The 22,628-nt window shown below is 35.0% G+C and overlaps 1 protein-coding gene across 8 annotated transcripts in view; it reads right to left on the bottom strand.

Moving 5' to 3' along the window:
- Positions 1 to 22,628, bottom strand: part of LOC127868048 (ankyrin-2-like) — a 211,708-nt gene that overhangs the window by 107,990 nt on the left and 81,090 nt on the right. For all 8 annotated transcript variants that reach the window (XM_052409624.1, XM_052409621.1, XM_052409619.1 and 5 more), the window contains 3 exons: positions 22,308 to 22,325; positions 7,623 to 7,847; positions 772 to 953 (listed from right to left, as the gene is read on the bottom strand). In XM_052409624.1, the coding sequence (XP_052265584.1) occupies positions 772 to 953; positions 7,623 to 7,847; positions 22,308 to 22,325 (425 nt within the window). The remainder of the gene's footprint in view (positions 1 to 771; positions 954 to 7,622; positions 7,848 to 22,307; positions 22,326 to 22,628) is intronic.

Consider the following 22,628-nt stretch of genomic DNA (forward strand, 5'->3'; position numbering starts at 1 on the left):
TAAGATAGTCAGGTACCAAACCACTTTTGCAGAAGTAAACAAAATTATTACTAATGCTAATAAGTTTCCTTTATTTATTCATTAGTTACTTGAGACAGACATAAGCCAGGCTTGTATCATAAACGATTGTACGACAGTTTTAACTTATGAGAGAATTTTGTAATCTTAATAAGTAGACGAACTAGCTCGCCATGCTTGTCAAATATACTACGGCCCTTAAGATGCCAATGTATTTAATTAAGTACTGAAAATTTATAATCATATGGACTTTAGCAATTATGTATCTTCGAAAAATATATCGTATCATAAATGTGTGCTACGATGTTTATTGAAACGGTCCCCAGCTCCCATACAACAACAACACAAAAACAAGAGATGTATTTGTCAGAAACACAATGCCCCCTAATGCGCCGCTTTTTTGTTTGTTTTGACATTTGACCTTGAAGGATTACCATGTTGATCTTGACCTTTCACCACTCAAAATGTGCAGCTCCATGAGATACACATGCATGCCAAATAAGTTATTCAATATTGCAAAACTTTAACCAAGGTTAAAGTTTTAGGTTAAAGTTTTGGGACAGAATGACAGACAGACAGACAGAATGACAGACAGACAGACAGGCCAAAAACAATATACCCCCGATCATTCGATCTGGGGGCATAATAAGCCTTGCTCTGGGAAAATAGGCAATAATGCACATGCATTAAGCCCCATTTTCCCATTGTGTGGCTCAAATACTAAAACATAAGCAAACACAAAGGGGTTCTCACTGAGCATGCTAGCTACAGGCTTCCCACCCTCGAATATTCCAGCCATGGCCTTGGCAACTGCGTCGTCCGAGGCGACCATCGGGTGCTCGAACCAGGTCTCTCCGTCGTCGCTACGCATCACCTGGATCTCTCGCTCTTTCTCGCGCAGTGACGCAAAGTGCGGGATCTCGATGAGAACTGGCCTGTAAGTGAAATAGTTTGGATGTTAAACAAACTTGGAGATCTCAATCAGACTGGCCTGAAAAGATAGAAAGTGTTTATAAATTAAAGGATTGACGTAATTTGCTGTGTAAATTTTATTTTCTTGACGTATAATTTTATGGCCTGTTTGAAAAAGACATTAAGATCAATAAATATGTTCATCAGTCGATCTACATATCCTACTTTTTTGGCAATGTTTGTGGAAACGAATAACTTGTGTATGCCTATTCTAACAACATTTCCAGCATATCTGCAAATCTATGCAATAAATATTATTGGTTATTTCCAGAGCTGTTGTGAACAGATACATCATTCTGCAATGTTGACAATCTGTCAACATCTAGCTAGGCTTGCTATTTTTATGTTTTAATAGAAATCCATTGATTTTCTGGCATTCCTCATCTACTCTCCCGAGAATGTTTATCCAATATGCAGACCATAGCAATAGAGTCTTACATAATGTAAACATAACATACAATGTCTGTGAGCAAGACAAAACAATTCATAATACAGACCTAGTGCTGATCAAAATTGTTGTGTGAACATTCACATTACTACCAGCATCATAGTTCTCAATACCATGAGTAGATCAAACATTTTTATTTGAGTCGTGTTCTGACAAAACTGGGCATAATGCACGTGCGTAAAGTGTCATCCCTGATTAGCCTGTGCAGCCAACACAGGCTAATAAGGGATGACACTTTCTGCTTTTATGACATTTTTCATTTATATGAAGTCTCTTCTAAGCAAAAATCCAATTTAGGCAGAAAGTGTCGTCCCTGATTAGCCTGTGCGGACTGCACAGGCTAATCTGGGACGACACTTTACGCACATGCATTATGCCCAGTTTTCTCAGAACGAGACACTTTTAATGAGCCTCGCTCTGGGAAAACGGGGCTTAATGCTTCTGCGTAGTATCGTCCCAAAATTATCAGGCTAAACACGTTCTGCTTTATTGTACATTGAATATTTTGTTTACAGCTAGTCTCTCCTACGTGAAAATCCAGTTTAGGCCGAAACTGTTGTTCCTGATTAAACTGTGCAATTGCTTATCTGCACAGACTAATCTGGGACGACACTTTAAGCGCATCCATTTGATCATGTTTTCCCAGGGCGCTATGAGTGAAAACTTAAGTTCCAACCCATGTTTGAAGATTGTATACTGACATGGACTTAAATATTGAGACAATTCTATTAGTCTTACTCAAAAGGGCAGACTGAGAGAGTGTGGGAAATACCATTTGAATCCCATGCTCTTATGACAGCCAGACAGACCTTTAAAGTTTGAAAAAAAGTCAAACAAGCCTTTTATCAGCTAAACAAAACAATGGAAAAACAGACATTGCTTAATGTGAAATACAGAAATACTCAGATAACATGAAATTGCAAACAACTGCACATACAAATGTTAGGAATGTTTGCAAAATCTTGATCATCTGCTTGGGCAGAATGAACATTAAACTTTGTCCTGGGAATTTAACTAAATTGAGCATGTCATACAATCTAATTACAGAGAATGCATACACAAAACATGTGCCCATATCATGGTTATGGATGATTTAAATAAGATTTTAAGAGAAAGACAAGAATGGAAACATCAATTCCATAAATAAAGACAATGGTTAAATTATTTGCAATATATCCTGCCATGTTTGAGTCAAGAGCTTAGTGACATGTTGAAGTTGTAGAGGGAGGTGTGTCTTCATAGATTTCTGGGACAGAATGGTTCATATTAAAAAACATATCACTAAGAAAATAAAATAAAATTATCATTAATTAAAGAAGAGAGTTTAATGGTGTTCATAAACATACGACCGTAAATGTGTCTAATAATAGCAAGGATTTTGTGTGCAGAGCTCTATTACATAAATAATCCAAGGATTTTGTGTGCAGAGCTCTATTACATAAATAATCAAGTAAAGTCATAGATTACAAAATGCATGCACAACGCATTGTAAGCCATTAAAGAAGCAGTTAAGTATGTAACAACTGAATTCCTGTTTCTTTTTATTAGGCAATTTGTTGGCAGGCTGACATAAGTTTCACTTAATAAGCAGTAAATCATGTTTTTTCTGTTCTTAAATGTTTCCGGTTTAAACAAATATATATAATTATTTGGGACAACTAAACTACTGTACTAGATTGTATTTGCAATTTATAATTAGCAAATTTGTAGATCATTATGATTATGCCTACCACAAAAAGATTGTGGCTTTTTTATGACTTATTTCAAGCATGATCAGTAATTTAGGTCCCAACAACATCTTTATGTATGCTGTGTGTTCCCTGTGTATTAAAAACACCATGACACATTACTATGAATTAAGTGAACATACATTGCATTTAATTGTTATTGATATAATTTACCAGTATGGGAGAACAGCTTTTATGAGTTTTTGGAGCAATAAAACAAGAACTGAAAGCTACACTAGTTGGGCTTATCAGTGGACTCCAGTGATCTATGTTTGAGGAATGCTTTCATTCTCCCTATCTCTTGATGCTGGTACCTGAATGTACCTGCGGGTTGATGGCATACCTGGTTACAGACATGATGGTGCATGTAGATAGGAGTCATTGTGCATTTCAACCTCATTATTGAAAAACAGGGCTTAATGCATGTGCTAAAACTGTTGTCCCACCTATGCAGTCGGGAAATGCTTATCAGGAACGACACCTGCTGCTCTTAAGAAAAAAATTAAGAAATCTCTTCAGAATGAAATTTCAGTTTAAGTGGAAAGTATCATTCCTGCTCTAAGACTGTTCAGACTTTTTGACCAATGGTTGCAGACAAATGTTTTAATTTATAACATGGAAATAAGGTAATTCTCAGGGCGATTAAAGCTTCATTTATTTGTAATAAAATCTCTCATTTTACATATAACTGCTTCTAATTTAATGGATCTTTGCATTGTAAATTGTGTACATTAACATAAATAGTGAATGCAAACAATAAATGCCAAACATTATAACGCTCTCATGTGTATGGATTTTAATATACAAGTACATGGTAGTTTAACCAAATAAGGCAGATTTAAATATTTTGGTACTGTACATGTGTTTTTTTAAACATAGACAGATTTTAATGTACATGGCTGTTTACCTATATACAGATTTTAATATACTGGTGCATGGCTGTTTACCCATAGACAGATTTTAATATACAGCCACATGGCCGTTTACCCAAAGACAGACAGCTACATGGCTGTTTACACATAGACATATTTTAATCTACTAGTGCATGGCTGTTTACCCATAGACATATTTAAATATACAGCTACATGGCTGTTTACCCATGGACAGATTTTAATATACAGCTACATGGCTGTTTACCCATAGACACATTTTAATCTACTGATGCATGGCTGTTTACCCATAGACATATTTAAAATAAAATATACAGCTACATGGCTGTTTACCCATAGACATATTTTAATATACAGCTACATGGCTGTTTACCCATAGACAGATTTAAATATACAGCTACATGGCTGTTTACTCATAGACAGATATTAATACACAGCTACATGGCTGTTTACCCAAGGACTTTGAACAAGGTTCCCAATGAGTTCATTGCCTAATTGGTTGGAAATACTGAGATTTACAAACTTGATAAGAATCCTGTGACTTAATACAACCAAAAATCTTAAGCTTTTTCTCCACTAACATAACATGGCAGTTGGTCCAATGAACTAGATTTTACACAGAAATAAAAGATCAAAGAAAAGGCTCTGCGTGGATTTGATAAGCCACACCAATAATCAATAAGTGCACCTTGTCACAAATTAGGGTGCAAAAAAGGTAAATCTTACTAAGTTCAATTTGACATGAAGGCTAAGGCATAGGCTCATACCGTTTTCTTTACTTGATAGATAATATGCACAAGAAGACAAATGACATATACAGCCCATCTGAGTAATGCCTATTTTATGAATTCTCTTGGCTGCACACTGGTAACAGCTGTCCATACCTTGCATACCAAACAGCTCAGGAGTTAAAGCTGGCTTCCTCCATCATAATGAATACATACACTCCAGTAGAAGACTAACATTGTGGGCTAGGACCAGTGATACAACTTCACAGGTTAAATGAAAATTACATGAATTTTAACATTAACATGACTTAATTTAAATTAGAACTCCTTGCACTTATTTTACTGTAAGCAGAAAATGTCGGAGTTTTAGTCTGACAAAAGCATTGATACCATTGCCTCTTTCATAATTTCATCTTTTAAAAAGAAAGAACTTGACTTGGATGTTGTCCATGTTGTTTTGAAACACTTAACAATATTTTACTGGTACAGATAACAGGGAAATTAAATAGACACAAATGTTGGTCGCCTGTATTGCTGTTCAGTGAAGTTGATTTAGCTAGTGGACCGACAGCGCAACTTCTAAATTAATCCTGTACCACTGAGATACTCAACTGTTTGAAGTCCCTTAAAAAATCCAATTAAATTTAAGACCTAACTAGATTTAAGTCTTAAAGGCTTCATTTCCAATCCTTAGACACTGATGAGCAGCAAACAGCATACAACCTGAACAAACTGAAAGTTTCAGGATACTTACAGGCTTTTCTGGTTTTATGCTGGTTGCATAAAGAGATTTTCACTTTGCTTCTGAGCAGGAAAGGGTTTTAATTTTATTACTGAAGACTGCATTGTAAAAGTAATGTGTTGACTTAATGAACATCAATCATTCCAGATACATGTACATAAATTAGAATACAATTATCAGGTGTCAGTAAGACCTTAATAGTCATTGAACGATGAATATTTCTCATACAGACTATCCATTTACTTGTCACATGTCTACATCATTATCTGCAGCAAATCTTAATAACTGGCTGGTCAATACTAACCGCTCAATTGTGACCTTAGCCCTGTCCTTAGAGGCTATCACAATGACAGCTGATAAAAATGCAACTTATTGTCTACATTTATCAATCAAAAGTATAAGTACTTATCTGTACAGAATGTGTCTACATTATTTTGTTGTTCATGCTCAATTCTGAGTCATGACTGGGATTGTCATATTCCTAAACTGAAAATATCCAAAAAACGTCAGCAAACAATCTCATGTTTCGATTTAAGACGAGTTACAGTTAAAAAGCGCTGATTGTCCAAAAATATTAGCTTACACACAGACTCAATATAAATCAATATAAGTAGCTTGCATATAAGTGTTTGGAAAGATAAGTGTAAGGCAGGTCGGGCTAAAAAGACCTCCTGAAGAGGCAAGTAGGACCTGAAAATAAACTCTGATATATGCACAGTGTATGGCAAAGATCTTGTCAATATTGGCAGTTAGATGATAAGAAAACATCCATAAGATGGCCAAGATTGATAAGTTTGTTACAATGTATTGGTATAAAAAAAAGTTGTATACATGATATCTGCACATTAATGAAATGCAGACTTAGGGAATCTCAGATTTGAAAAATACAGAATTGGAGCTTTGCATGAAATTGGTAATTGGTGATTAAGGGAATAGGGAAATAGTTGAAGTAAATTAGGGAATTACCACTTGGAAAGGTCTCATGGGAAAGTCAGACAAATTATAACAATTGATTGAGATGCCCTAGAAATGTGAACCAGCAAACCAGCTATCAGTTACAGCTGGTTCAGTGTTATCATTATGTAACTGATGATACGGTGTGCAGATCAAATACCAGCATAGTCATATTTACATTAAATCATGAAATAACATGCTTTTATCATCTTCCCTAGCTATATTAACAACAATAGTATCAAAATTTCATATAAATGAATTACATTGTGCCGAATAAGCATTATTTCGTTATCACCTGAGCAGTGCAGTTAAGCACACCTTCAAAAACAAACAAGTCAATTATGTAGTTATCTATATCTCCTCTACTCCTCATGTACACCAATATCATGGTTCTTGGCAAGTTTGCAAGTTTCAAGAATACCAAAATGTGGTAGGGGAATAAATGCAAACAGAATATGGTTATTATGCATCAGAAAATGTATAACAAACTTGAGTAAATATAATGTATAATCTTCAAGACAATCTAGGAAATTCAATGAGGAAAACTATTTAACTGAGTACACAAATACTCAAAGAAAATACTGACTTGTTTCACTAATGGCACAGTGAGAAACATAAGTTTTGAAGAATGAAGGATGATCAGGCAAATCATTAATCTTGAAACATATTAAGTGATTTTAAAGGTAAAAAGATATGTGTTCTGCAAAACTGACACAATTTCAGCTTTTGCTCACATGAATATGATGAAATACAACACAATTATAATCTTACTTAAACCAGCAGACAATAATTCATTTATGAACATTTGAGAAATGGTCTGGAAAAACTGGGCTAAATGCATGGGACCACACTTCAAGAATTTGAATGAATTTGGTTTCCTGCAAGTACTAAATGCAAGCGCAAATGCTAAATGCTCATTGCCAGGTATTACTCACATGTAACCCCGGTACTCTTAGTCATACAACAATTTACCCCGGTTACAGAAAATATACTTAAAGATACCCAAGCATATTCCCAGGTATATTTTCTGTATCCTGAATACTTTGTAGCATGCATAAGAGTACCTTGGGTACTTTAAAGTAGTATCTGAGCTGACAACGTGCAACTGCAGTAAACAAATAATACAAAATGTCTACAACTCACCCTAGGAATTTGGTTCCCTGCGGCCCCATCTCTATGATCCTGTTTGCGAAAGCCTCTCCCTCGTTCAGAACCGGCAGGTGCAACAGCTTCTCCTTTTTGATCAGACGGCACAGGACACGTGTGGGCGCAGCCGCCTTGCCTGGCGGGATCACTATCCGCACCCCGCTGTGGCGCGTTCCCCTCATCGCCCCGCCTCGCGCGTCCACCATGAAGCTCACCAGGAAGCTGCGTTCAACAACAGTCATTTTTGTTAGGATGTGACTATTTCCCTTGGTACACTGGTTACTGAACAATTTTTCCAAATATCCGGTTTTATATATTTATTTGTGTTTGCTAGTTTATATCTTTTCCCTTTGTAGGTAACTGATACACTTGAAAAAAAAAAAATCCGTTTTTTTTTACAATTTCTTCAAATGAGATTATACGCTCAGTTTGCAAAACTTTTACACTGAAAAAAATTCTCATAACACTTGTATTGTTGTGTTTGACCTTTTTGACCCCCACTGAATGCAAAAGAAATTATCCGAAACTTAATGTATTTATTTAATTTACTCCACATATGCCTTTGGGCATGCTTGTATTTGTTTGCTATTTTAAGTCCACAGTGTATAATTCTACAATGGGTTGTAATATTACATGTATACTTTCACCAGTTATTTTCGAAAAACTTTGCAAAAATCAGTCAATCTTGTTTCTCTTGAACCGTGCCATAAACACTCAATATTCCAGTGATTAATCCTGAAGTATGTACACAAATAATTGGTGAATGAGATATGCCCCAGTAGTAAATAGCCAAACTAATTCCTTTGCTAATTATTTGTATTGCTAACTCTAGCAGCCAGCATTATTATTTCCAACCCAGATGTTTACATGTAGGCTGACTGGTACACTGTAGTTATCTGACTGGTTCACTAGACAAGAATCAGCACACACCTTTCAAGCAATATGATCTATGTACTGTACACTTAGACTGGTCTCTCCATTATACTCTTCACAATCAGTTAGGCCAACATAACAAAATTGTTTGCTTCATTCACTTCCATGGAGAACTGAATATGAAGCCCTTTTAAAATTCACAAAAAAATAAGACTGACCCATCAAATGTACAACACAGCTAATTGAGCTAAATCTCTTTTTTGTAAACTGCTTGAGAGCTTTTATGACCTGACATATTCAGCAAAGTTTGCAAATTAATGGGAAAATGAACATTGAAACCTTCGCGTTCAGCCTGTTAAAAATATGGTGACAATAAAAGGTTTACGGTCACATAGTTTTATTCAACGATGTGAAACGAGCCATTTATAGCAGTAGTTTTGCCATGACCCATAATTACATTTGCTTTTAAGTATCTATAATGCATGGGGATAGATACAAAATTAATGGTCTTATTGTTTTGACCAGCAGACCAAAATGTTACATAATTATTAAGAACTGTAAAGGTCTGTCCAAAGTTTTATCTCACACTTCTTTAATTATTAAGTGCTTTGTGCCCAAACTTAAACTGTTATTGTCTCAACCCCATACACATTCCTTAGGTCATTATCCATACGAAATTAAAGTACACCCTAAAATTGAACTAAACTGGTAGAATTATTAACATAACAAATACAGTGGTACCCCTCTAAACCTGACACACGAATGTGTGAAAATTCCGGTCAACCCTTTACCCCTTAGATATGTATTTTGACACATTTGTAGTTCTTTAGAAAAGTACATTATAAATAAACCTTTCTTACTAAATTCAAGTTTTAAAGGCTTCATTTCCAAACCTTAGTTACTGATGAGCAGCAAACAGCATAAAACCTTAACAGGTTTTAACCTTAATTATTTGCTAACAATAATTATTATTTTAGTCTCCAATATTTTAATATTTTCTTAACTGTTTGTGGTCTTTTAATGCTTAAGCCGGAGGCCAGTCTAATAACAACTAATTAATAATAACAAAATGACAGTGGCCAATAATGTCAGTTGTAAGTTGTAACACAAGGTCATGTTAATCCAAGCATGTTTGTTCGCGCACTTAAATCTATAGCACTTGATGTGAACTTGTTTAATTTGTGATTTAAATGTTCCAATAATTACACGTTCAACTCAAAAATAGTAACTGCCAAATTATTCACTGTTTATTAAACAAACCTATACAATTTAAGTCATGCAATTACTAAATTATGAAAATTTAAGTACCTGATTAATATCCAAAACTAATGACATTTAAAGAGCATCAGTCATCCATACGTAATAACTATGTAATAAAGTTATTTTTACAATTATATTCAATAATGTTTATCCAAAGTTTATATTTATATGTTATTTTGTTTGTTGTTGTTGCTGTTGAACAAAACTTGAAAGAGGACCATTTGAGATTCTATTAGACCCTGAACTCATTTTTCAGGGCCACCAAATTAATTAGCATTATTGATACTATTGTTCTACACAATGCTCCCTCACCCCTCTCCCCTAACCCCTGTCCCACCCCCCTCTAGCCAATCACAACCACCCTATCAGGATCCCAAAACTGATTCATCAACAACCCGCAACTGATAACCATATTTCAACATTTGGTCCATTAACCAACATCCTAAGATAACATCACCCTATCTCAATGGACATTAGAGTCCCAGAGAATTGTGTTTTCCACTGGCATTCTGATCAATGCTAAGATAATCATTACATGTAGAAGCCAGGCTATCAAACCCTTTGGGTCTTTGAACATCTATCACCTGGTAACTGCTGACCCATATGGCAGTCATTATACAGAATCTTCAATGATTAACCCTTTACCACTTAGATACCTATTGTGATGCATGTGTAGTCCCTCAGAAAGTTAAATTTATTTAAAGACCTTTCTTACTAGATTCAAGTTTTAAAGGCATCATTTCAAACCCTTAGATACTGATGAGTAGCAAACAGCATAAAACTTGAACAGACTGGAGTTACTGTCATTTACTCACAGGCTGTTTTGGTTTTATGCTGTTTGCACATAGCCATTTTCACTTTGCTTCTGAGTGGAAAAGGGTTAGGGAGAAATTGTCTACCCTGGAAAATTCATGGACAGTCTTGTTGAGCAATACTATCAAGGCCTATCTGTATTTACTATGTAACCATATGAGCCCCTCTGGGAAAACCAGGCTTAATTGATGTGCATTGAGAGTGGTCAAAGATTAATGCGGGATGACACTTCATTAGAGACTTCTTTTAAACCAAAATTTCATAAAAACGGAGTGTGTCCTCCCAGATAACCTGTTGTGACTGCACAGGCTAAACGGAGTGTGTCCTCCCAGATAACCTGTTGTGACTGCACAGGCTAAACGGAGTGTGTCCTCCCAGATAACCTGTTGTGACTGCACAGGAGTGTGTCCTCCCAGATAACCTGTTGTGACTGCACAGGAGTGTGTCCTCCCATATAACCTGTTGTGACTGCACAGGCTGGAGTGTGTCCTCCCAGATAACCTGTTGTGACTGCACAGGCTGGAGTGTGTCCTCCCAGATAACCTGTTGTGACTGCACAGGCAAATCTAGACAATACTTTATGCTCATGCATTAAGCCCACTTTTCTCAGAGTGCGACTTCTACGGACCTCTGAACCCGAATAAAACATTGCTTGTAATTCACACTCGAGCTTAAATCAGCATTGGAATTTGGAACAGGAAATTTATCATTCTATAACTAAAGCATTAATCTGCGTACAGCAAACACCAATGCCTGCGCTATAAAATATACAATTATTTGCCTAGATCAGTAATATTTCAATTTCTTAAATAGGAAACCAAAATAGAACAACACCGGAAAATAACAATTTTCAAAAGAATATGAAATTCCACATACAATTTAGGACTTAATTATTTTCTGATCTCAAAAGACCATAAAAAGTAACCATGATTCCGTGCTTCTACTATATTTTTCTCCTCTCAATAAACATCAAACATCAATTTTCTCCGGGGTAATAACAGAATCTGTAAATATTTCCTGACTTCCAACCAACTGTGATAAAAAAGATTCTTACAGGAGGAAATGTATTTGAATGGATGCCAATGTTTGGGAAACAGTTCAATATTTGAAGCATATTTCCCCCAGAATTTCAAGAATTTAAATCTCTAAGGAAACACCTTTTATACCACTTAAGAATTTTAATGTAGAATGTAGAAGCTATAGACAAAATTTAAAAGGATGACACTCAAAAGGTGCCAATGATTTAACACAGATATAATAATCATCTGACATTGGAGAGCAACAGGGAAATTCCTTTAATTCTTTATCCGTCATCAAATTTTGGTGTTTACAAATGCCACTGCCATTGTCTTTGTAAAATAATTTCAATAAATCTGCATCCTATTGATGAATTTTTTTTCGAAGGAAGCTTAGAATCTTTAATAATGTTGCTGTTGCATAACACAATAATTAGTGTCCACCTAGCAATCACTATGTTGCAGGTTTGTCCCCTTAGTCTGATCCAATGATCTCTTACTACACCAAGGATTCCCCGGCGAAATGTTGTTCATGATTTCATGAACACTTCAAGCCAATCAAGAACTGTTCATGAACGGTTCTGAAAAAGTTCCTTAGCTTGGTTCATGAACTTTTGGACATGAACTGTTCTTAAGACATGTTCATGAACTGTTTATGAATTATTGTTGAACATTTCAAAGTTCATGAACAGTTCTTCATCTAACCATAAATACTTAGTGATGAACATTTCATGCACAAGTATTTCTAATGACTTTTCTGAGACAGACTTTAAGGATCCATCATGAATAATTCATGAATTCCTTTGTGCTAGATGTTTCATACATATTTTTGAAAGTAATATTGAAATGTCTAGCATACAAATCTTGTAGATTTGTGAAACCTGTGAAGTTAGTATGAATATGCATAGTACTTTCACCACTGTAAGTTAGTGTTCTTGACCTGTTCTAGAGAATTTTAAGAACATTTGTAAAAGAACTGTTCAAGAACTGCCTTCAGGAACACTTCAATAACTTTTTAAGGACCTTTCCTGTTCTTGAATTATTCTTAAACTATTCTTGAACACGTTAAGAGCTTTTTTGAACAACATGTTTCCTTCTGATGTTCTTAAACAGGTCTACACAATGTTTTTGAACGTATGATGGACTTTTTAAGAATCCAATATGTTCTTAAAAGGATCTGTCATTGTTCTTGGAAGACTTAAAAGACAAGTTTAAGAACCTTTTAAGGACATCTTATTTCAAGAACAGTTAAAGATAATATCAAGAACTCAATGTACATTGCATTGCTGTTTTTACAAAGAAAGAATATTGTGTGCACAGGAAGTTGAAACGGAAGGCACATGGTTTATGTTATATTTGAAAATGTAAGTCTTTAATAAATTACCGACTGAACTGATCAGCCATTGGTTCCATTTCAAGTTCTTTGGCACTGTAAGTGTAACCATTTCAGGGAAACCATTGATTAGTAAATGATTCTTGAACTGAAAATGAGACTATTCATAGTCTTTTTCAATACATGAATTATTCATGAACATATAGTGCAAAGTTGTATTATGAAATTTAAAGAGTATTATCAAACCACTTGTATCTCAGTTATTAGTGTTATATTTAAACTATTGTTATATGTTGCTATCAGTATGTTAAGTGCTAATACAAGACTTGTTTCTTCTTACCCTGACCTGTTTGTTGAGCTTTAGTAACACTTATGATAACCTTTGCATAAATTAACAAATTCTTGTTCATGAATAGTTCATGAACACTTCATGCCACCTCAGTTCATGAACTCTTAAAGAACTATGGTTCATGAACTATTCACTTACAGTTCGTGAACAGAAAATGAGCCATTGAAAAATAGAAGGAAAATGTTCATGAACTGTTCGTGAACAGCAAAAACCTGAAGAATTTTTCAAGAATTGTGTTGTTCATGAACTGTTCAAGAACATTTCATGCCATTGATGTTCATGAATAGTTCATGAACATTTCATGCCATAATGGTTCAAGAATAGTTCATGAACACTTCATGCCACACGGGTTCAAGAATAGTTCATGAACACTTCATGCCATTAGGTTTCAAGAATATTTCATGAACACTTCATGCCATTAGTGTTCATGAACAGTTCATGAACTAAAATTTCAAGAACTTTTCACAGACGTGGCTCATTTTCTGTTCACGAACTATTCGTGAACAATTCATGAATTCAGTTCACGAACAGTTCATGAACTGTTCACGAATTATTCGTGAACTGCAGAACAACATTTCGCAGGGGTTGGTTCTACCCAGAAAACAGACTCGAATGTTTCTATAAGCCTTAGACTTTCAGTGAATTGAGCTAAAATAAACAGGAATGAACTTATTAGCAACACTGTCTAGACTTGCTTATTATTTGCAATGTTATTTATTTTTGCCAGTCATTCAACTAAGCCCCAGAGCCTTCAGTTTCAAGTTACGCTGTCTGGAAATGCAACCTAATCAATCCATTAGTGAGTAGAAATGGAGAAATATTAATACTTGGAAATGATGTAGCCTATATTTCGAGAGTTCAGTGTATAACTGTTGTATCTTATATACAAATACAAAGTGGACACAACAGTTGTACAGTGAACGCCAGATTGCTATATCCTCCAGGACGGTTCAGTCTCTTTTACAACCCACCAGTAAAAACAGATATTGATTATTAGCCATAAAATAACACATACATATCTCAGAGTTTGGCCATTTTGTATTTAGTGTAAACATTATTGAGTGCTTATTGCCAATCATACTGATGGAAGTAACACTACAATAAACTTATTTTTGTTTCTAGATCCTCTACATTATTTTACTGGTATGCAACTGACATAAGGCTGTGATAGCTTCCAATTAAGCCTTGATCTGGGAAAATGGGGCTTAAAACATGCGGGCAAAGTGAAGTCCCAGATTGTATTTGCGTAAAGTGTCAACCAAGATGAGCTTGTGCAGTCCACACAGGCCAATCAGGGACAATACTTTCCGCTTATACTGTATTTTCGTTTAGAAGAGTTTCTTAAAACCAAAAAAAAACAATCATAAAAAGAGAAAGTGTGATTTGTGAGGACTGCATAGATTAATCTGGGAGATACTTAATGCAAATGCATTATACTCTGTTACCTCAGAGTAAGGCTCAATTATAAAATGCAAATGTATGCCTAAACACCAACAGGCAACACCAGTTCTGTCGGCCTCCCTAATTTAATTAAGCAAGTTAATTGAACTAATGACTGTGCATTTGTTACATGTACCAGTGCACAGACTAACACAGACTCACTCTGAAGGGAGTACTTATGGCCATATTACCATTAGTTGCCATACACAATGAATTTTATGGGAAAACTTTTCAGAACAAAAATCCAGTGTTGTCAGAAACTGTTGTCCTTGATAACACTGTGCAGACTGCACAGGCTAATCTGGTATGACACTTAAAGCCTAATTAATTAAAATGAATTAAGCCTATTTTTTCAAGATCTGGGGTCACGGGTTGACTATTTGCCAAAATCAAACTTTTTTTTTTCTAATAGACAAATTTGCATCCTGTATGTAACTTTGTAATAAATGAACCAAATATAAAACATAATACATTTTACATGTAAATGTTGCGCTCATTATCTATTATTGTTGCGTTCATTATCTATCATTTAACCAATTAACTTAAAATTGACCTTTGATCATTTTTAAATAAACTTTGTTTATCCTATATTTATCATCAATAAATGCAGAAGTCCTGTGAAAGACAAAACACCTTGGCAAAATAAATGTATTTTCTTTTAAACAATACATAATGTTGAATACTTCAAATAATTTATTCAAGATTTGGCCTAATTGTTAATGCAATTCTATACATTGGGCATAATTTTCATTAAAAAATGGTATAGATTTGGCGTAAGTTTTCATTCAGTTTTTATCTTACATCCATCACTACAATGATCAGTCAGATACTGTCCTTTTCACAATAATTTCATAGCCCCAAGGCTCCAGTCACCAACCAAGGGTTGAATGTCGGTCAAAACTGGAAGATTTTCAACAAATCACTCATTAATTTTATAACTTAGTAAAGGTAGCTCGCTTAAACCTGAACACTTAAAAAAAAATCACTCCATCTTTATATCAATCAGCTCTTTATACTGTTTAGTAATACAACTATCAGTATTATTATTATAGGAATGGAAACAATTTATGCAAACATTTAATGTGAAAACTAATGTTCATAAGGGAACCAAAACTGTATCAAATGGTTTCCCGACAGAAAATAGACCTTTTATAATAAGCTTTATCATACATGCCATACGTCCCGGATTGTCCGGGACAGTCCCGGAAATGAAGAACTTGTCCCGCTGTCCCGGAAATCTGTCAAATGTCCCGGAATTTACAAAATCCATGTATACATGTACCTTATCTTAGGCTTAACTGCACCTCGAATCTGTGTATATCTGCAGCGTCTCCATGACAATGCCTACCCGAATAGGCAGACTACGCTACGTGTCAAAATCGATCAATTAACAGGGGTCCTGTTATCAAATCGATTGTCTCACGTTCGCGGTCAAACCGAAAAGGCGGCATTGTTTAATGTGGTTGTTAATTGACTTTAATCTACTACGTCATTATTTCCCGCTGCGTAAGGGCAAAGGATAGTTGTTCACACATCTGAGTTCCAACATCGCTGAGTAAAAAATTAAAAGCAGTTTATGTTCGCACGTTTAACCGACAAAGAAGTTGAGTAAAACAGTAAGAATATAAAAATGTCATCCTCACTTACGGTACTGAATTGTTGTTTTTTTTTATTATATAAATGTTATAAATGAATAAAGGCGTATCAACAACTACGCGTTACACACCGGTCTTAATAACAATAACGCAGTGACGTCACCATCTATGTTTAGAACGCTTACACTGAAAACACGTGGCTTGTATCTAGTAACGGAAGTAGTAATGTTTAATTTGACGTTAATAGATCAAGTGTATTTCGGATAGGCTTCGAACTTTTGCAATTAACGATGCGAAACATAAAAAAGCGTACCAAAAATGCATATGTCTATAAATATCGCTACATTTTATACATGTCCCCGAAAATCGGCAAAAGTCCCGGACAATTTAACTCAATGTCCCGGAATTGGTCTGAAAAATTATGGCATGTATGGCTTTATTCCTATTATTTATGTTAACTTCCAAACTTTTTAAATACATGTGGTTGGCATTTCTTTACAACCCACATACTTTTAGTCAGTACGAGGAAAAATGATTGCGTAAAATATTTCTTGTAAGTTTTTCCTTTTTCCTGAGATACATGTGAACAGCTAGTGGCAATAGTTACTTCCCTTACTGCAACTAACAATTAAAGTGATGGAGTTCAGCCCCTTTGCTAAATGTCAAATGAAAGGTGTGTGCTGTTGTTAAAACATACAAATCATCCTCTTTTTACTTACGGCAGTGTTCTGATTCCATAAATGTTTTGTGAAAACATGAAAAAGCTTTAAACTGCATGAAAAGCTAAAACTAAATCAACTAGAGCTTTGTCACAGACGTTACAAATACCTCCACATGCCACATTGACACAGAATATTTTGCATGTTGTCTTCACAAAAAACAGAGGACACCATGCTAAATTTTTAAAATGCACTAAGTGACCCTGTGACCTAGTTTTTGACCCCGCATGGCCCATGTTCGAACTTGACCTTCACATCATCTAGATACAACTTCTGACCAAGTGTGGTGAAGATCAGATGTAAACTACTTGAATTAGAGAAAGGACACCATGCGCAATGTTTAAAACGCACTAAGTGACCCTGTGACCTAGTTTTTGACCTGCCATGACCAATGTTCGAACTTGGCTTAGACATCATCTAGATACAACTTCTGACCAAGTTTAGTGAAGATTGGATGAAACCTACTTGAATTAGAGAGCGGACAACATGCTCAATGTTTAAAACGCTCTAAGTGACCCCGTGACCTAGTTTTTAACCTGGCATGACCCATTTCGAACTTGGCCTAGACATCATCGAGATACAACTTCTGACCAAGTTTGGTGAAGATTGGATGAAAACTACTTGAATTAGAGAGCGGACAACATGCTCAATGTTCAAAACGCACTAAGTGACCCCATGACCTAGTTTTTAACCCGGCATGACCCATATTCGAACTTGACCTAGACATCATCTAGATACAACATCTGACCGAGTTTGGTGAAGATCGGATGAAAACTACTTGAATTAAAGAGCGGACACTTAGTACGGACGGACCGACCGACAGACAGACAGACCGACAAGCTCACTCCTATATACCCCCCTAAACTTCGTTTGTGGGGGTATAATGAAAACAAGGTCCTGGAGGAAATGTGTGTACATTTATTTTGGAATTTATGAGGTCCTTTCCAAGCCAGAGGCTACATTAGTTTGTGGACCCAGAGTGTGCCCCAGTACTTCTACCAAATTAACTTACTAAAGTCACAAAAGTTGGGACAAAGTTGGATTAAAGCTGCAATTTCCAGCTATTTCGTTGTTACTGCAAGATTTTTCAATTTCAGTGTGGTCTTGTGTTGTGGGGGGAAGATGTAGTACCCAGAGGAAACCCCACCTGTAAGGTTTGGTGACCTCCAACCAAACTCACATACTGCTGGAATCAGGAATTGAACCTGGATCACCTAGGTGAGAAGCGAGTGTAACCACCACTTCGCTAGCCAGGCTGCGAGCCATAAGGACAAAAGTATAAACATGTGATAACAAATGGACCCCATGGATTTGTTTTGACAGGTTATTAAACTTGACTGTCATTCTATATCTAAAATGTTTTAAGATGAATCAGACACTGAAGAGCTGAAACAGCACATTTTGCATTTTTTTAATAAACAAGGAAAATAACATACTGTAATTACTCTATGTTTTCGGACACTCTAAGTTTTCGGACACCCCTTTTTTTAGCACAAATAATTATTTTTCGTGACTCTTAATTTTCGGACAGACGAGTTTTTGTCCATAATAAATGTCTCTAAGTTTTCGGACAGTATATTTTACAGCTCTATTTTACCAAATTTCGGTCCTGTTTTCGATAACTAATGACACTTCGATCATGGCGTTTTACAATGGATTAACATCATAAAACATGGGAGGTGCATGCCTGAGGGCAACGGACCATTACATTTGCGTTATTGGGTAAATAACCTTGTAAACCGGTATAAAACAATGGTTTCGCCCGATAGCATCAGCGTTATGAAAATTACCAGGGGTAGTGCCAATTAACAGTTCAATTTTCTACCGCAATGGTACTACCCCTTCTCAGTAAAATAACTGTGACAAATACTAAACGCTTCAAAGTGTGATGCACCTTATTGTATGTTTTACGAACAATGAAAGGTGATAGACAACACATATCGGGAATGATACTAGCGAGTATCGGTACATCACATGCTCATCTTTGAACTCGATGGTCAAAGTACAACCTTGTAGTAACTTTCTGTCAAATAAATTAAGCATTTAAAATTATTTAAAATGCAGTGCAAACATATATAACTGTAATGTATACTATACGGCATGGTATTTTACAAGTGCGTGCTATTACCGGTAGTCGTTGATACAATTGACGCTATTTTCGGACACTTCAATTTTCGACTCTTAAGTTTTCGGACAACTGTATTTTGTGAATATTTTTCGTATCTAAGTTTTCGGACACGAAAATAAATAATTATATGTCCGAAAACATAGAGTAATTACGGTATAAGTGCCCGGTTAGTTTTCGCAGATTATCCAACATGGCCTTCATTTTTTTTCCACAAACATTTGCAGAAAATCTGGTACAGATTCCATGAACAGTGTATGACTTTGAGAGTGGAAATAAGCTCGCAAATCTATCTGCCTGCCCATCCACCAAGGGTGTTCCCATAATACGTCCCCTCAAAAGAGGGCATACAACGTCAAAATTTATGTAAACATCAAAATAATATTTATGAAATTCTGGGTTCCGTTTATATAAATTGACATCCACAACATCAACAAACACATGCAAACAAAACAAAACCAACACAACTAGCAAACAACTATGCAGAATTAATGATTACAACAGCTTCTGCAACAGGATCAAAGGACATATACAAACGAAATGATATTGTGTTTCATTTAAAATAATGTTTAAATATTGCTATGTCAATACATAAAGAAATCATACTACCTGACTTTTAACATGGGAAAGTAACTCAGTTATGTATTCTATCTTTAGTTAAAATTACTGCTATATTTTTTACTTTAAATCTGTTGGCAGAGTCATTGTGGAATAGTATAACAGAAAAAAAAATTCTGATAAACAAGATAATAATTTTTTGAGGGAAGGGGAGGGGGTCTTTATAGAGGGAAGGACAAGGGACATGCAGGAATTAGAAATACAAATGCATATTTGAGTTTTCTCTGCTCTAAAAAGGTTTTGAAGAATGAAAAGAATAAGTAAGAATGGCCTTAGAGGCAAGCTGTAATAAACTAGACAATGAAACATGTATTAAGAGAGTATGCGATGTTGCCTAGCAATGATACAAGCACTTCCACCTGAATGACATGTGATTGTTATTTGACATTCAAGGGCTCCACTTCAAAACCTGCCTGATAGATAATGCATGGCTCAAAATAGACAAGCCTTTCATAACCATTGATACCAAGGCTGGATATGAGAGAATATTCCTTGCCATGCATATTTGAATGAGCAGCGCTATGTGAAAAAATGGGGTTTAATGCAAGTGGGTTAAGTTTCGTCCCCGCTAAGCTTGTTCAGACTGCATCAGGGAAGACAATTTTCACTTTTATTGAATGAAGTATTCAAAGTTTATGCCAAACTAAATTATTCTGTTTTCAAAATGTTTTTTTACAGTTTCATAAAACATTACATATGTAGATCATTATGTTTTTAATAAGAAGGCCCTCCATCTGTACCATTATTTGTTGCAGTTAAAATATCCTTTACTTTTATATGTAAATTTATCTTTAAGTAATAACTAGAAGTTAACCATTGACCACTCAGATACACTTTGACACATGTATAGTTCCTTTCAAAATCAAATTGAATTATTAAACCTTTCCTACTATATTTAAGTTTCAAAGCAATCCATTCCACTCCTAAGATACTGATGAGCAGCAAACAGCATAAAATCTGAACACAGTGCAAATTCCTCCTAACAGAGGGGGTAATCACGTGATAGTCAAGATGTGGAAACAATTATTTTTCGCCATTTTATACCCTTTATTACTTTTGTTTACTTTTTAAATGACCCTCACTTTCCAGCCATATCAGTAAACATGTGATATCATAAGCGATTCTTTCGTATTAAAATATATCTCGAATTTACTCCCCGCAAATTTTCTTGGTGGAGCTCTTGATCAGGTCATCCCGCTAAGAAATTTCGCAACAAGTAAAGTCGAGATAAAGAGCGAATATCAACACGAAATAAACGCTAGTAACTATCTTGCTGATATGGCTGGAAAGTGAGCAGTATTTAAACAATAAATACAAGTAATAAAGGGTATAAAATGGCGAAAATACCAGCCTCGGCATGAACGTCGCCATCTTGATTATCACGTTATTACCCCCTCTGCCTAAGCTGTTCTGTTTATGTGCTGGTTGCCATTTTCACTTTCCATCAGAGCAGGAAATGGTTAAACAAGGACTTCCCATCGCCCATCTATTTCTAACAATCACATCTCATGCAGATAAAACAGAAACAAACTCCAATTGCAAAACTTCTCACCTTCTTTCTGAGCTAATAAAATGAAAAATGATAACAAAATAAGTATAAAGATTAAACAAAACACATGAAACTAATTTAACGAAAATGTGAAGCAAAACATGAATACAAATTTGTAGCAAAGTTAAACAGGAATGAAAATGTAAAACCAAACATTAATGAAAATGTGAAGCAAAGCACAAATGAAAATGTAAATAGTTACATAATTGAACTTGTGAAGCCAAACATTAATTGAAATGTGAAGCAAAGCATAACTGAAAATGTAAAGCACAAAATGAAATGAATGAAAGCAAATCAACAGGATAAATAAAGTTTTAAGATCAAATTATAATAAGGTACAAAACAAACCACACAAAATATTACATACACACAAAATATTGTAGACTTAATTTTCTTGGAAAGGTAAAGTTTAAAGATACAAATGCCTACCAGATAATCTTTTTAGTTATCTGCTTATTTTTTATTTATCAGTTCATAGATATTAGAAAATGGCAGTTTTAATCTGAAATAAGTTTACTTTGTTTAACAAAGCATAAATGACATACAAATGATATTCTGTTTTGAGATACAATTTTTCAAAATTGTGCAAACGAATTGAAGATAAAGTTAAGTAGAGCTGAAGATAATTTCATAACCAAAACACAACTTTATAATTCCATGACAATTATTAAGTGCAAAACATTGACCTGATCTTAGCATTTATGCACAAATATTTATGAATTGAGTTCTAAGTTTATGAACTTTACACTTATCCACATGAATTTTATCATGAATAGTTTGCATGTAGCAGATCCATTGTTAAAACATATTTTTCATAATTCAACAAAAATACTACAGCAGAATCAGGTCTATATTTTCCCACTATTCTTGTTGTTACAATAACTGGAACCAAAGTGTGTTGATATTGGTATATCATGCTATAAACAATGGGTTACACTGCACCAACAACACATTATGCATTCCTTATAAATAATCAATGGAAATTGATTTACCTCTTCCATTTAAGTTTTCTGCATGTCAAGATAACATAAAAGGATATTATTATAGGAACTATCTATTTTCAATATATATTACTGCTTTGCTAAAGATAATTTCATCAATTTTGCGCATGCAAAACAAAATCAAAATATGAAAATTGAAAAAGAAATCCAGCAAGTGGAAATGCATCTGTTCACAATGATTATGAGCCTCGCTCTGGGAAAACAGGGCTTAATGCATGTGGGTAATGTATTGTCCCAGATAAGCCACAGCAGTCTGCATACACTAATCAGGGAAGACACTTTGCAATTGTATGGGTTTGTTCTTGTTTAAAG

The sequence above is a fragment of the Dreissena polymorpha genome, chromosome 2 (assembly GCF_020536995.1).
Source record: "Dreissena polymorpha isolate Duluth1 chromosome 2, UMN_Dpol_1.0, whole genome shotgun sequence".
Taxonomy (NCBI): domain Eukaryota; kingdom Metazoa; phylum Mollusca; class Bivalvia; order Myida; family Dreissenidae; genus Dreissena; species Dreissena polymorpha.